General features: G+C 49.8%; 1 protein-coding gene across 3 annotated transcripts in view; it reads left to right on the top strand.

Moving 5' to 3' along the window:
• aatkb (apoptosis-associated tyrosine kinase b) overlaps positions 1-14487 on the top strand; it is a 35721-nt gene that overhangs the window by 3367 nt on the left and 17867 nt on the right. For 2 of the 3 annotated variants that reach the window (XM_078937146.1, XM_078937145.1), the window contains exon 2: positions 13207-13340. In XM_078937146.1, coding sequence (XP_078793272.1) covers positions 13207-13340 — 134 coding nt within the window. Of the gene's footprint in view, positions 1-449; positions 1086-13206; positions 13341-14487 lie in introns of those variants that run through there. The other variant, XM_011473462.4, reaches the window with a different exon arrangement.

The raw sequence follows: 14487 nt of genomic DNA, 5'->3' as shown, positions 1-14487 counted from the left end.
TTTGGATGGGGCTGATCATCTGAAGATCATCTGATCATTTGAAGATCTGATGATCTCCAGATCGTTCTTATGGAAAGGAACAGTTTGAACTGAGCTTCATAAATAATTTTTTTGTATTCCCGGCACGGCCTCAGCGCTCTCTGAGTGTTTCAATAAAACATGATGGAGCATCAAAAGTGATGGAAGAGCTGGAGGAGTGGCTCTGCTCCCAGCTTCATCACCTCCTCTCTGCTTCTTCACCTCCTCCGTTCTTTCAGCAGCTCTCTTTCTGTCAGGAACATGAGGAGACCGAAGCAAGGAAAAGTTGGTTTCTGCAGCCTGATGGGAGGAGACATAGATGTGTGTGTGTGTGGGGGGGCATACAGCATGGTTGAACAGTAGGATTTTGGGTGGGGGGGGGGGGGGGGGGGCAGTCATCTGTGTTACATCACAGCTCCTCACATGTCTCAGAGCCAGAGGAGGCTGCAGGCTCCAGCCTCCTCCTCCTCCTTTGACTGCAAAAATAGTGCCCCCCCCCCCCCCCCCCCCCCCCCGCATCTCTGTTGTGAAGAAGCCCGTCCTCCCTCTCCGGCCCCCACCCGCAGAAACGGCGCAAAAATGCTCCAGAAACTCCGCTGATGCGCATTACGGACCAAGATGGCGCTCTTCCCGTCAGCACCGCGGACAGCTCCGGCGGCGCCCCCGCTCGGCTGAGCCCCCCCGCACGTCTCTTTTTTTCAGGTGCCACTCCGCACCACCGGTACCGGAAGACGGGACCAGAACCCGACCACAGAGGAACCGAGCCGGACCCTGACCACCGCTGGAACGGGGGTGTTCTCCGCCTCCTCTTCATCATCTTCATCATCTCCTGCAGACCGGGAGCTCCGGTCCGCGGTAACGGTCAGCATCTGAACCGGACTGATGGATCGAAGCGTCATGCGGCCCCGGTTCCGGCGGGGGGGTTGAGGCTGCACCTGTCAAGACTCTCCCGGTTCGCGCGCCTCTCGGTTCTGCGGCACCAGACGTGAAGATGCTGGTTCCGCTGGTCACCATGGCCTCGGTTCTGTTCAGCCCCGGCTTCGCCCTCAGCTCCCATTTCAGCCCAGGTGAGCCCCCGTCCCGCGCGTGCCTCAAACCCCCCCCCCAAAAAAAAACCGCACAAAAACTCACTTGAGCGCGCTCAGCTGATCTGGAGAAGACCTCAGTCTGAGTTAGGGTATGGGGGTGAAAGGGGGAGGGGGGCAGGTACATATAAAGAGGAGGATTGTGGGAGTTTCGTCATGGTTTCACATTCCGGTTCCTTCCAGATGTTTCTGATCCAAACGTCCATCACTGATGGAGGATCAGACACACCGGAAGTCCAAACTGCAGCTTCTCCTCTGGTTTCTCAGACCTGCGGCGGAAACATCAGCGTGATGAAGCTCCGCCCCCTTAGAGCTCATTCTGGAACCTCCACCTGCAGATGATCTGTGGAGCTGAACTCTGACTGTCGCTTTTGGTCCAGAAACCTTTTCTTCTGCCGATGGACCTCAAGAGCGAAACGCTTGATCCACACGCAGAAGAAATCCCAAAAATACAAACATGTTACCAATAAAAATACATTTAAGACATAAAAAAGATCCTAAACTGAAAATCAAAAGGCCTTTTCCACGCGTGACATGTCAGTCTTTCTAGATCCATGCTGATGCGTGTTTCTGCCGACGGCACTTCAAGCTGTTCCAAATATTTGGTGGAGAATGATGCAGTTCACGCGGCTCTGAACGCGTGCCCGCACTTCCCAAGGCGCGTACACGCCGGGCGCGTCAAGAACGCCTCTGGGCGGTCTCAGCCATTCACATTCAGCTGGGGGTGTACAGACCGGATCCCTGCCAGACAACCACAGCTATGTCTCTTAGCTCGGTTGGTAAGGTGGGAAGCTATCATGCAGGAAACCAGGGTTCGATTCCCGGAGGGGAATGAGCTGGGGGCAATTACTATATCAATAGCGAGCAATTAACATCACCCAGTGGGAATCCTTAGGCAAGACCCTTAACGCTACCGCCTCCACCAAGGGGATGGGTCAAATGCGGAGACGAAGGACCCTTTGTGGTGTAAAAAGTGTAATAAAATATAAATAAAAACACCATGAAACATTTCCTCAAGTTGTGTTCAAAAGATCTGATTTATTTTTATAAGAAAAATGGATTGAATTTAATATTCTGGTATCTCCTTCTATAGCTCCCAAACCATGTGACCAAATATATTCCGAATTATGGCGCCGACATAGCAACACCAGACACACCACTTCGTTATGTAATCAGAGATGCAGAATATTTTATACGAATTTTAAAATTTTAGAGGTTTGCATATGAATTCTGTCCAGTTTTTTTCATCAGCTACTGAACCATGTGACCCAAAAGGTCCAAATGCATCCCATTGGTCAAGAGTGATATTTGACTGAAGAAAACCATGAAATCAGAACGACTTTTGTGTTTTTACATCCTCCAGATGTTTGCCAGAGATTGCTGCTGTCATCTTTGTCAGTATTGTGACAAAGATTGAGACCTGAGGATGAGGAAGATGAGCCAAGCTATCTGCAAGCTGTCCGTCATGTATGATTGCAAAATTATAAGATTGTTTCAACACAACATGGGGAAATGTTTTATTTTAATTAATTTCTTTTTACAAAGCCTTTAGTCTAAAGTTGATCTAAAATCTTCGCCTTATCATGCACTTGTTCATTAATTGACGGTCCCTAAGATAAACATCTGGGGGTCCGCGCTTATTGTCTGTCCAATGTTCTATGAAGTAAAATTTGTCACCACTTTGCGCACAAAACCTTTTAAGTTGCAAATGAAAATATTTAATATTTGCTTTGAAAAACTTTTTTTTGCTTTCAAAATATATTTTTGCGTTTGTCTGACGCTGGTCCGGTGTGAACCAGCTGAATGCACGCTCGTCACGCCTTCTTGAACGCAGCGCATGCAGCCGGTGTGCAGCATCAGCAGAAATCCCATCACTTCAGCACCAAGGTCAGCTCTGTGGTCAGCACCAAGGTCAGCTCTGTGGTCAGCACCAAGGTCAGCACCAAGGTCAGTTCTGTGGTCAACACCATGGTCAGCTCTGTGGTCAGCACTGTGGTCAGCACCAAGGTCAACTCTGTGGTCAACACCAAGGTCAGCACTGTGGTCAGCACCATGGTCAGCTCTGTGGTCAGCACCAAGGTCAGCTCTGTGGTCAGCACCAAGGTCAGCTCTGTGGTCAGCACTGTGGTCAGCACCAAGGTCAACTCTGTGGTCAACACCATGGTCAGCACCAAGGTCAGCACCAAGGTCAGCACCATGGTCAGCTCTGTGGTCAGCACCATGGTCAGCACCATGGTCAGCACCAAGGTCAGCTCTGTGGTCAGCACCATGGTCAGCTCTGTGGTCAGCACCATGGTCAGCACCAAGGTCAGCTCTGTGGTCAGCACCATGGTCAGCACCAAGGTCAGCTCTGTGGTCAGCACCAAGGTCAGCTCTGTGGTCAGCACCAAGGTCAGCTCTGTGGTCAGCACTGTGGTCAGCACCAAGGTAGACTCTGTGGTCAACACCATGGTCAGCACCATGGTCAGCTCTGTGGTCAGCAGCATGGTCAGCACCAAGGTCAGCTCTGTGGTCAGCACCAAGGTCAGCTCTGTGGTCAGCACCATGGTCAGCTCTGTGGTCAGCACCAAGGTCAGCTCTGTGATAAGCACGAAGGTCAGCTCTGTAGTAATCTCCATGGTCAGCACCACGGTCAGCACCACGCCCCCTCGCTGTGCCTTGTTTTGCGGGATTCCTCTGATCCGCACCAGTTCTGAGTCAGCTGGGAAGGGCCGGACACCTGCGCCCCGCCTGTACAAACCGGATGGGGGTGCAGGTCCAGATTGATTCATTTAATAGCTCCATGATAATTCAGATCTGGCGTTTCAGTTGAAATATAGATAAGACCTGAGAGTGAACCCCTGATGTTGCTCGCCATGGTGGGAGGAGCTTCAGCCAGTTTCTGTGTTCGCTCAGACACAGAAACGTAGCAGGAACATTAACACCAAATGTTGAAAAGAAAGAAATCAAACAGAAATTCTAAGGGCAATTTCCTGAAACATCTCATTGTTGTTTTAATCGTGTTTTTCTGATGTTGATTATTAAGCAAAAACTTTCAAATATATTTTTCATCTTCTACATGAATTATGTCCTCATGAAAGTTAGTATTTTATTTTTACCATAAAAAAGTTTTTTAAAATTGATGCAAATATCTGAAGTAAAATCAACGTTTTCAGGTTTTCAGTGAAGGATACAAAAACAAAAGCTCCAAAGAACCAGAACCAGAACCAGAATCAATCATTTTACCATTGAAAAGAACCTGGAGTTCTGCAGCGTTCGGGTCGATAGAACCGGGATCAGTAATCAGAACATAACGAGCCTCCATCAGTTGTCTCTGAGATGCCTTCACTGACCCGGGGGAGCGTTCAGAAAAACTAGAGGGCGGGTCTCCTGCAGTGCAGACGCTGGACCACAGCTGATGAGGTTGATGGTGGGAGTTGGGGGAACAGAGGCTTCTCGGGATTCTGAGTGAAATTAAACGTTCTATGAGTTAGAAGGGGCCGTTTCCATGGAAACGACAAGCAGTGAGGAGGCAGAGTTTGGGTTGTGGTGTAACTGAAGAGCGGGTGAGATGTTGGATTATGGGATTCCAGCGACCATCTGAGATCTCGCCTTCCTTCTGCTTCCCCGCCTTTGTTCACGAGGTTCAAGATTCAGACGCTGTGAGCGCTGAAGGAACTGGGATTCCTGTGGTAATCCCAGAGGAACATGTCGTCCTCAGTGACGGCGATGCCTCAGCTGCAGACAGAAAGTGAAAGAAACCAAACCGGATTTGATGTTCAGGAGAGAAAGCAGCCGCCAAAACTGCTTCAAAGAAAAAATACTCGAGTACAAAGTAGTCCTGGGATGTGGGAGGAGTAACTAAGAAACAGATGAATAAAGTACTCGAGTACTGAATAAGCCTGAAACCGTTTGATGGACGTTTAGAACTTTAGTGATTCTCCAGAAAAGCTGTTAGGAATTTGGATCAAACCTTCCAGACGACTGCTGGAGCTGGGATTTACCACATGCTGAGGCTCCCCTGAACGCCTCCTTCAGCCTGCAGGTCTGCCCCTGCTGCTGCTGTGGTGCCCTTGAGCAAGTTTATGTCCGCCTCCTCCTGATGGGATGGATGGTGGAGTGTGACACCGGTCTGCTGTTCAGATTTCTGCTGCACGAGCCCCCCCCCCCCATGGAAGTCCTGTTTGGTCTGATGATTGTGTTGTTAGTTAAACACACCACAGAGCTGTGGGGGGGGGGGGGGGGGGGGGTAAAGCAGCTGCTGGTTCGGATTCTGGACTGAAGCAGAAAAAAACTCAGATTTTCTTTCTGTCATTTGATGAATTTGAGGTGTTTCTACATGTGACGTCGTGTGTGTTTAGAGGAAACTCAACAACGTGTGTTTGATCAAACACACAACGCTACACAAACACCAGGTTCACTGTCAACATCACATCGTCTGAAGGACAAAAGCAGAAGATCTCAGACGGATCCAACTTTATGAAAATGAGCCTCTAGAAATGTCATGAAAGCTTAAATGTTTGCTGCTGCTGATGATGATGATGAGGATGATGATTCTGCTGCCGCTGTGGAAGCAGCACTTCAGTACGTTGATCATTTTGTGTTTCTGATTATGTTTATCTAAACATTTGTTCTCTACAAATTGTTGTGAATGAGAAGCAGAGTAAAAGAAGATCGTAGTTGTGTCTTTCTGATGTGTCAGACCAACAGACCCGTGAGCGTCTTTGTTTTCCTGGTCTGAGCTGGAATCTGGATCAGTACCAGACGGCTGGATGGATCTGAACCGTCACTTTCACCAAACTGCTTTTGGACGCCGTCAGATCCTGTTGTTTGTGTCGTCATGGTTACGGTCCTGCAATTTTGAAAGTTAGTTAATGCATCTTCTATGAAATGAATCCTAACCCTCCATGAGAAACATGTCACTGCAAAGCATGATGGGACTGTGCTGCCATTACTGTGGGAAAGTTGTCATCAGGATGCATAATAAACATCTGGAGCTGGAAGAGGGCCACGATTTAGTTCTAATAGATTCTACCTGCTACGTTCTCATGAACAATTTCTTTACTCGTCAGTTTTAGAAAAAACTGTTTGTTCTCAGAATAAAACCGTCTCACAGACATTTTCTCTGTGATTAGCAGCAGGAAAAACATTTCCTGCTTGACATTAAAGGAGCACGGCTCTGCCAGAGAACCCCCGGACCACTGCTTCATCGTCTGAGCTGGTCCTGGGACAGAGGGGCAGCTGGGACAGAGGGGCAGCGGGGACAGAGGGGCAGCTGGGACAGAGGGGCAGCTGGGACAGAGGGGCAGCGGGGACAGAGGGGCAGCTGGGACAGAGGGGCAGCGGGGACAGAGGGGCAGCGGGGACAGAGGGGCAGCTGGGACAGAGGGGCAGCAGGGACAGAGGGGCAGCTGGGACAGAGGGGCAGCTGGGACAGAGGGGCAGCGGGGACAGAGGGGCAGCTGGGACAGAGGGGCAGCAGGGGCAGAGGGGCAGCTGGGACAGAGGGGCAGCGGGGACAGAGGGGCAGCTGGGACAGAGGGGCAGCTGGGACAGAGGGGCAGCTGGGACAGAGGGGCAGCTGGGACAGAGGGGCAGCGGGGACAGAGGGGCAGCGGGGACAGAGGGGCAGCGGGGACAGAGGGGCAGCGGGGACAGAGGGGCAGCGGGGACAGAGGGGCAGCTGGGACAGAGGGGCAGCGGGGACAGAGGGGCAGCTGGGACAGAGGCAGCTGTCCGGGCCTACCAGGATTGAGGCCTCTGGCTGGACTGGAGTCTGAGTTAAATGTTTGTTGCTGCAAAGTAGTTTGATTCTTTTTGTGTTCAAACCAGAACCAGTCAACCAGTCAAACCAGAACTGGACTCAGACTGAGTTGTCTTTTGGGGTAGGGGGGGGTGGCATGCTCGCTGACTGACCTTACCACTGCTGACCCTCCACACACTTTCACACGCTGCCACACGCATCAGCGGAGAGATGAGCACGTGCTCGATGGATGGTCACCATAGCAACCAGCTGCATCATCACGCCGCTGCATTGAGGAGCATGTTGAGCAATCAGAGGGTTCTGTCTATTGGCTCCATTGTGCTGCACACGTGCACGTATGGGCTCATACACGGGGGGTCTGAAACAGGCCATTGGTGCTGGTGGTACCTTTGCTGGGGGGTTGGGGGGGGGTTGCTCCAGTTTCTGTTCTGAGGTCACAGACTTTCCTTCCATGTGAAGACGACTCTGTTCTCTGCGGTTCTGCGTTAAGGAGAACCTCACCTCAAACCTTTGCAGCGTTTTCTTCATGAAGTTCAGCGCCGATGTCTTGGAGCTGAACCGGGTCAGAACCGGGCCGGCTGCATGAAACAATCCTGCTGAGTTCCATTAATATATCAAAGCCTTTATAAATAGTTAAAACTGAGATAAAAAAAAGATAAAAGGGGGACATGAATGATTGAAAGCATAGCACAGAAATGTCTGTGGGTGATGTCATCGGTGATGTCATCGGTGATGTCATCGCTGCTCCTTGGCCTGCTTTCAGCTCTGCAGTCCGATGGTCCGTCATGTGCGGCGTCTCATCCACCTGCAGCGGCGTCTCCGTCTTCAGGCTCAAGTTACATTTCCATTTTTCCGGGGAGCATGAAATGAATGTGGTTACCGTGGCAACGTGATGAAAGACCAGAAGAGTGAAGCTGCTTTCGCTTTGGAGAATATCTGAGAATTTCCAACATTCATCATTTATTTTGCTGAGTCATGAAAATATCAAAGGCTGATGAGCTCATTGAGTTTTTTTAAATTAACCACTAAAGACGTCAATGTGATGGAATGCAGCGTCCAGAAACTAAAGAAAGTCTAAAAACATTATTCGGGTTTCATAGATTTTTTTCTAATCTTTTATTTAGAATTCTTTAGTAAAAATTTGGATAAATGAGAAGCTAAAAATTCAAAATATTCATATTTTTGATCATTTTTATACTGAAATTTGACTTTTTAAAGTGAAATTGTTCTGAAATCAGCAACAGATATAAAGATCCACTCATGCAGCTAAGTTCATATTCATTTATATTTTGAAGTTTTCATCATTTTGAAATCTCTGCCTATTTTAAGGGAAATGAATAGAAAATCTGTGCGGCTGGTCCAGTTCTGACCAACAGGAAACCAAAGTGAGTCAAACCCAAGAAGTTCCCTCTGATCCTCTTCAGCCCCCCCATGGAGAGAAAATTCTGTTTAAACAGGAAGATGCTCCAGCAGAGGCAGCTCTTTCACAGTAAGAGCATACTGCTCTGTTTGGCAGATGGCAGAGAAACCGACCCGGGTTGGTTTGGGCCCAGAGTCCGGTCGGTTTGTCTGCTGTCATTGTTCGGCCTTCAACCTCAGTGAAGTGAGGAAGAGGAGGTCCAGATGAGAAGACAGAAACAAGATGGCGCCCGGACATCATAGTCTGGAAGTCTGAAGGTCGGAACGGAGCAGCGAGTTTCCGCTTCCGGCTACTGATGTCCGGACGCCAGTTTGTCTGCAGCAACCCCCCCCCCTATCTATGCAGACAACTCTGGTGTTGATCAGATGATGTTTCAACATAAAAACCACAACTTAACTGCAATGCAAAAAAATGTTGTTGAAGAAAGGATAGACTGCCACCTGCTGGACGGGAGGAGCACCTTTTGGGGCTCAGATCTCAGATCTCAGACCAGCAGAGCATCGGTGTGAGGGCCAGTAAACACCGGTCCCTCCACAGTTCAGGTCCGTCTGTCTCTTTTCTGCAGCTCCTCTGGACTTCAGCCCAGGAGGTTGTGTTTTTCTGGTTTTTCTCCTTTCCATGGAAGGAAACACGGATGCTCCTCTGGCAGAGACACGCCTCTGCATTTGCTGGTCATCTTCCATGGCGTTTCTCTGGTAGAACCGACTCGTCTCTGGTTTTCAGCATCACCTGCTGAATCCATGAGGGATTTTTTTCTGCTTCGGATGGGGGGAATCTCCTCAGCAAAGGTCTGGCCCTTCAAGCTCGGATAATGGAGATGTTGAGTCCTAACGTGACCTTCTGCAGAAGCGTTGATGTTCTCTTTCTGCCGCCGCCTCGTTGGTTTGAAGGTCACTTACTGTTTTTTCTTGGTAAAACCTCCGGCGGACTTCTGGTGAAAATGACTTCAAAAACACAATGTTCTCCAGGAGAAATCTCTTTCACACGCAGCCACTCAGAGGCGAGGAGGCCTGATGTACTACAGGCGTCTCCATGGCAACCGCTCTCCAGAACCAGCACACAGCAGGGGGGGCACTTTAGAGCACATCCGCCGGCTGTGATCCGCATAATCACAGCGGACGTTAAGGAGGTCGGAGCTCAGCTCCTCAGATCTGATCAACTTCTTTGATTCTTTCTTCTCCTCGAGTGTCTCTGCAGACGGTCCTGCAGACGGTCCTGCTGATGGTTCTGCAGGCGGTTCTGCAGACGGTCCTGCTGATGGTTCTGCAGACGGTCCTGCAGGCGGTTCTGCAGACGGTCCTGCAGGCGGTTCTGCAGACGGTCCTGCAGACTGTTCTGCAGACGGTCCTGCTGATGGTCCTGCAGACTGTTCTGCAGACGGTCCTGCTGATGGTTCTGCAGACGGTCCTGCAGGCGGTTCTGCAGACGGTCCTGCAGGCGGTTCTGCAGACGGTCTCCCAGTTTCTGCTCCTCAGATCTTCAGGAGGCTCTGCAGAGGAGGAAAAGCAATAGAGGAGGTCACTTCTGCTATTCTCAGCTGCAGGTTTCCACTGAACGCCTCCTCTGACCTCTGAACTCTGAACTCTGACCTCTGAACTCTGAACACGAACCACCGGCTCAGGATTCCTCCATAGCCGAAGATAGAAAAGACAAAAACACGAGGAAGGAATAGAAAAAACTCAAGATAGTGAAGATCACGGTTGTTCAAGAAAAAGAAATGCAGGAATGAGCAGAAAGAGAAATCCACGATGAAGAGAAGAGAAGAAGAAACAAAAGAAAAGAAAAGAGGAAAAATAATCAACCAAAGAAAAGAAGACAAAAGAAGGAAAGAGGAACTGATTATAGGAAGGGTGGAGGAAGAGGAGGATGTAAAGGTGGAGGAAAAGCAAAACAAAAAAAACACTGAAATATGATTATAAACTGTGACACCCCCCCCCCCCCATCTTCATGGGAGGTGTTTGTTATGTAATGCTCCCTGAGATGTGATGTCTGAGCACGTGCAGGGATGAGGAAGAGGAGTCTCTTTCTCCTGCATCTTCGTGCCTCGCTGCACATCAACACTTTAAAGACCCACAATGCCGTGCGTCTGCGCCGAGCCTCCAGCCGCAGCAGCCGGATCCGCGGGGCCTGAAGGAGAACAGGAAGCTGATCCACGCCGTAGCAGACGAGGAGTCCAACAGTTTCCTCTGTGGGTTCAGGAAAACCTCATATTTACAAAACACATCAAAGAGGGGGGGTGAAAATATGAAAAGAAAGGAATGCTGGGAAAAGACGTCAGGAAGGAGATGGAGGCAGATGCAGCCCTTCATTTATGAAACTGTTGGAGAATGGAAGTCGTTCTCAGCCCAGCAGCATCTGTTGAAGCGGTTACCATGGAAACCAGCAGGTCGTGGTGTTTGTCTTGTAAAGCCTCCTTGGCGTTTACCTTCAGGTGCTGCTGAACCAAACGTGCGTGAGCTTCTGTCAGTGATGATAGTCGAGTCTTTCTGAAGTTTGTGCACAGAAGCATCATGTGTGCAGTTGTTGTGAGAGTTTTTGTTCAGGGTTGTCATATTTTTGTGTATGTGTCCGTGACTTCGTCCTTATTGTTTTGTTTTTCTGGATGGGGACGATGGACTTGGGGGGAGGAGCCTAATCAGAGGAGCTCTGCCCCGCCTCTTTGGTTTATGGAAGAAACTTTTAAAAAAAATCTTTTATTGTGAAAGATCTCTGCATTTTTCAGCAGCAGAAACGGCTAAAAATAAAACTTCAGTGAGCAGAAATGATGGGAGTGAATGTAGGGGGGGTTCTGACTGCAGGGGGGGGGGGGGGGTCAGCAGCACCAGCTAAGTCTTCTGAGGCCCTGAGGTGAAGATCAGTCCCTCTCCAGAGGAACAGCCCCCCCTCTGAGAGTCTGAGTCTCATCTCCTGGCGCATCAGAAACAATGAGGGTCCTTCCTGCTGGAGTCCTCACATGGAAGCAGGTGGACCGCATGGAGATGCTGGTTGCTGCAGACAAATCTGCTGCAGTGAAGGAAAAAAGTCTGGAGAAACCGCGGAGGAGGTGGAGGCAGGTGGAGCAGAATGCTGAGAACAGCAGACAGGACTGGGGGGGGTGTCTCTGTCAGAAGCTGCAGATGTCCTCATGATGACTGGACGTCCTCCCTGGAGTTTGGGTCTTAAGCTCCGCCCTCCTCCACCGCTCAGACGCTGCAGCCAATTTTAGCCTCCAGAGTGGAATCGATGACGAGAACAGGAGAGAGAAGTTTGCTCTGCAGCAGCAGAACCCGTTTGTTCTGACAGTGGAGGTTCTGCCGGGCCTCCAGGAGGCGGCGCTGCAGGTCAGCAATGCTCAGATCTCCAAACCAGAAGTCCCTGCAGCATCTGGGAAGAGTGACGTCATGCTTTTAGGTTTCTCTAGCCTGTAGGTACTTTGATCATTTTAGAGACAGTGGTTGCTTAGCAACCGAAAGGTTAAGAACACTACATTCACTTAAAAAATGATTCAACTTTGAAATAAAATAGTTCAGAAGAAACCTTCGGTTTGTTTCAAAGCAGATTCCGCCTTTTATTTAATTACTTTATTATTTTTTTTACTCTCTACCAATTTAAAAGCATCAAAGCTTCAAAAGCTTCAAAAGCTTCAGCCGACTGTTGTTGGGCTCTGAACATATTTCCTGCTCGTCATTCATGAGTCTGGGTCCTGAATGAACGTTTGAACTTTGTTCCTGTTTTTCACCTTGTTTTGTCGGAGATAACCGGCGACTGAACATGAACGTCATGAACGGCGTCAGAAGAAAACGCCGTTCACAGGTCTGACGGCGTCTTGAACGGCGGCGTGACGGTCAGGATTCTAGTCGGATCCACTTGAATGTTCTGTTTGAGGCGTGATGACAGCAGAGGCGCAGACCCCAGTGGGTTAAACCCTCTTGTTGTTGTGTGTGTGTGTTGGGGGGGCATCACGGGCAAAGATGGCGGACGTCATATTTTCTGTGGATTTTTCTCATTTAGTCGCAGAAACAAACAGAATTTGTGGAAAAAATCTGTTTTTCTTTGGACAAAAATCTTCTCTGCTCTGATTTTTCTCCACATTCTGACTCAAAGTCGGAGCTTCTCTCTTCTTTTGCTGGTATCTCTTTAAATTTTCATGGGGGGGGGGCATAAACCAGGACTCTGACAGAATCAGCAATGACTCCCCAGACATGGGGGGGGGGTTTATTAAATCTGAATTTTCACGCACTGCAGTTCTAAATCTTTGTTGACCAATATAATAACCCCCCCCAGCCACCACCACCGCGACCTCCATCCCATCCCAGCCCCCCCCTCCTCTGACATCTAGCAGCAGACTTCCCTTCATCATGGCGTTCTTCCTGTCAGATCAATGGCGCCCCCTCTCAGTCCTGTCGAGCAGCTAAAGGACGTCCCAGTGTGGGGCAGAGGTGGACGCTGGGTGTGTGTGTGTGTGTGGGGGGGGGGGGGGGGGCTGCAGATGCTGTCATGTGACAGATTTACGGTGGAGCTGGAGTTCTGTCTGTCTAACCCGTTTCCGTGGTAACCGCTTCATCTGGGAGGCAGAAGGAGTTTGTGATGAATAAGTGGAATGGTTCTCTGAAGTTGTGTGTGTGTGTGTGTGTGTGTGTGTGTGTGTGTGGCCCCCATGGAGGACTGCTGAGGCCCCCAGGCTGAAAAAGAAACTTCCTGGTTGAATGAACGTCAAAATGAAAACAGCCTGGACTCCGGGTAGATCGTCGTTCAGCAGCTGAAGCTCCAGCTTCAGGAAAACATCTTCAAAGTATCTTAAAATAGTCTTTTTCTAAACATTGACACCATCAGAAGCATTTCTTTCCTCCTAAAAGCAGAAGTTCTGCAGCCCGACAGAAAACCAGACCTGCTCTGGATCTTCCTGGACAGAAACAGTTTTTCTTCGAGCTTCATGTGGTGTTGCTGTCTCTGTCCTGCAGATGGCGCTCCGCTGAGCGAGCTGTCCTGGTCCTCCTCCCTGGCCGTGGTGGCCATTTCCTTCTCGGGCCTCTTCACCTTCGTCTTCCTCATGCTGGCCTGCCTCTGCTGCAAGAGGAGGAGGATGGGCTTCAAGGTGCGTTTCTGCGTCCTTTCCCCACAGCAGCTGCCTCTGAGCAAGGGGCTCCATCATGGTGGAGGCGGGGCTCCATCATGGTGGAGGCGGGGCTCCATTATGGTGGAAGCGGGGCTCCATCATGGTGGAGGCGGGGCTCCATTATGGTGGAGGCGGGGCTCCATTATGGTGGAGGCGGGGCTCCATCATGGTGGAGGCGGGGCTCCATTATGGTGGAGGCGGGGCTCCATTATGGTGGAGGCGGGGCTCCATCATGGTGGAGGCGGGGCTCCATTATGGTGGAGGCGGGGCTCCATTATGGTGGAGGCCGGGCTCCATCATGGTGGAGGCGGGGCTCCATCATGGTGGAGGCGGGGCTCCATTATGGTGGAGGCGGGGCTCCATTATGGTGGAGGCGGGGCTCCATCATGGTGGAGGCGGGGCTCCATTATGGTGGAGGCGGGGCTCCATTATGGTGGAGGCCGGGCTCCATCATGGTGGAGGCGGGGCTCCATCATGGTGGGTCTGGAACGCTTCAGAACCTTGTTTAAGTGAAATACTTTTCACGTAGACGTTTCCTGTTGCCATTGTCCTGGCAATGTGAGTTGGAATCGTTGACATACTGAAAGATCCTTGGAGGTTAAACCACGCCTACAATAGATCAGATTAAACCACGCCCTCCATATTGTTAGCTCAACCATGTCTACCCTATTGGTGGGGTCAAACCCCGCCCATCCTTTTGGCATTTAACCACGCCCACAATCTTGCAGGTAAACAATGCTAACTCTCTTGGAGGTTAAGCCACGCCCATCATTTGTCTTTGTGTTAGCAAAAAGATTTCTTTTCACCAACATACTATTAAAATAAATGTTTAAATAGATCCTTTTACTTTAAAATATGAGCAGACTTTTATTTTTACCAACAATAATTCAGGAAAACTTTTAATAATTGTTTCTGAGAAAATTACTAAAGGAAATTTCACAATAAAAGCTCAAATCTTCTGATCCCTTCACAAACTTCTTGGATTCTTCTTCACCCGCAGTGTTTGTAGGAAGTTTGAGTTTTATTTAAACATGTTCTGAGGAAAAAACATCTCCCCTGCGACCCCCCCCCCCCCCCCCACACACACACACACACACACAGCTGGTGGGGTAAATCCATTTTTCTT

This window comes from Oryzias latipes, chromosome 19 (genome assembly GCF_053564925.1).
Source record: "Oryzias latipes strain Hd-rR chromosome 19, Olatipes_Hd-rR_3.1".
NCBI lineage: Eukaryota > Metazoa > Chordata > Actinopteri > Beloniformes > Adrianichthyidae > Oryzias > Oryzias latipes.
The sequence above is the reverse complement of the archived record's forward strand: the minus strand, read 5'-3'. Positions and strand labels throughout refer to the sequence as shown.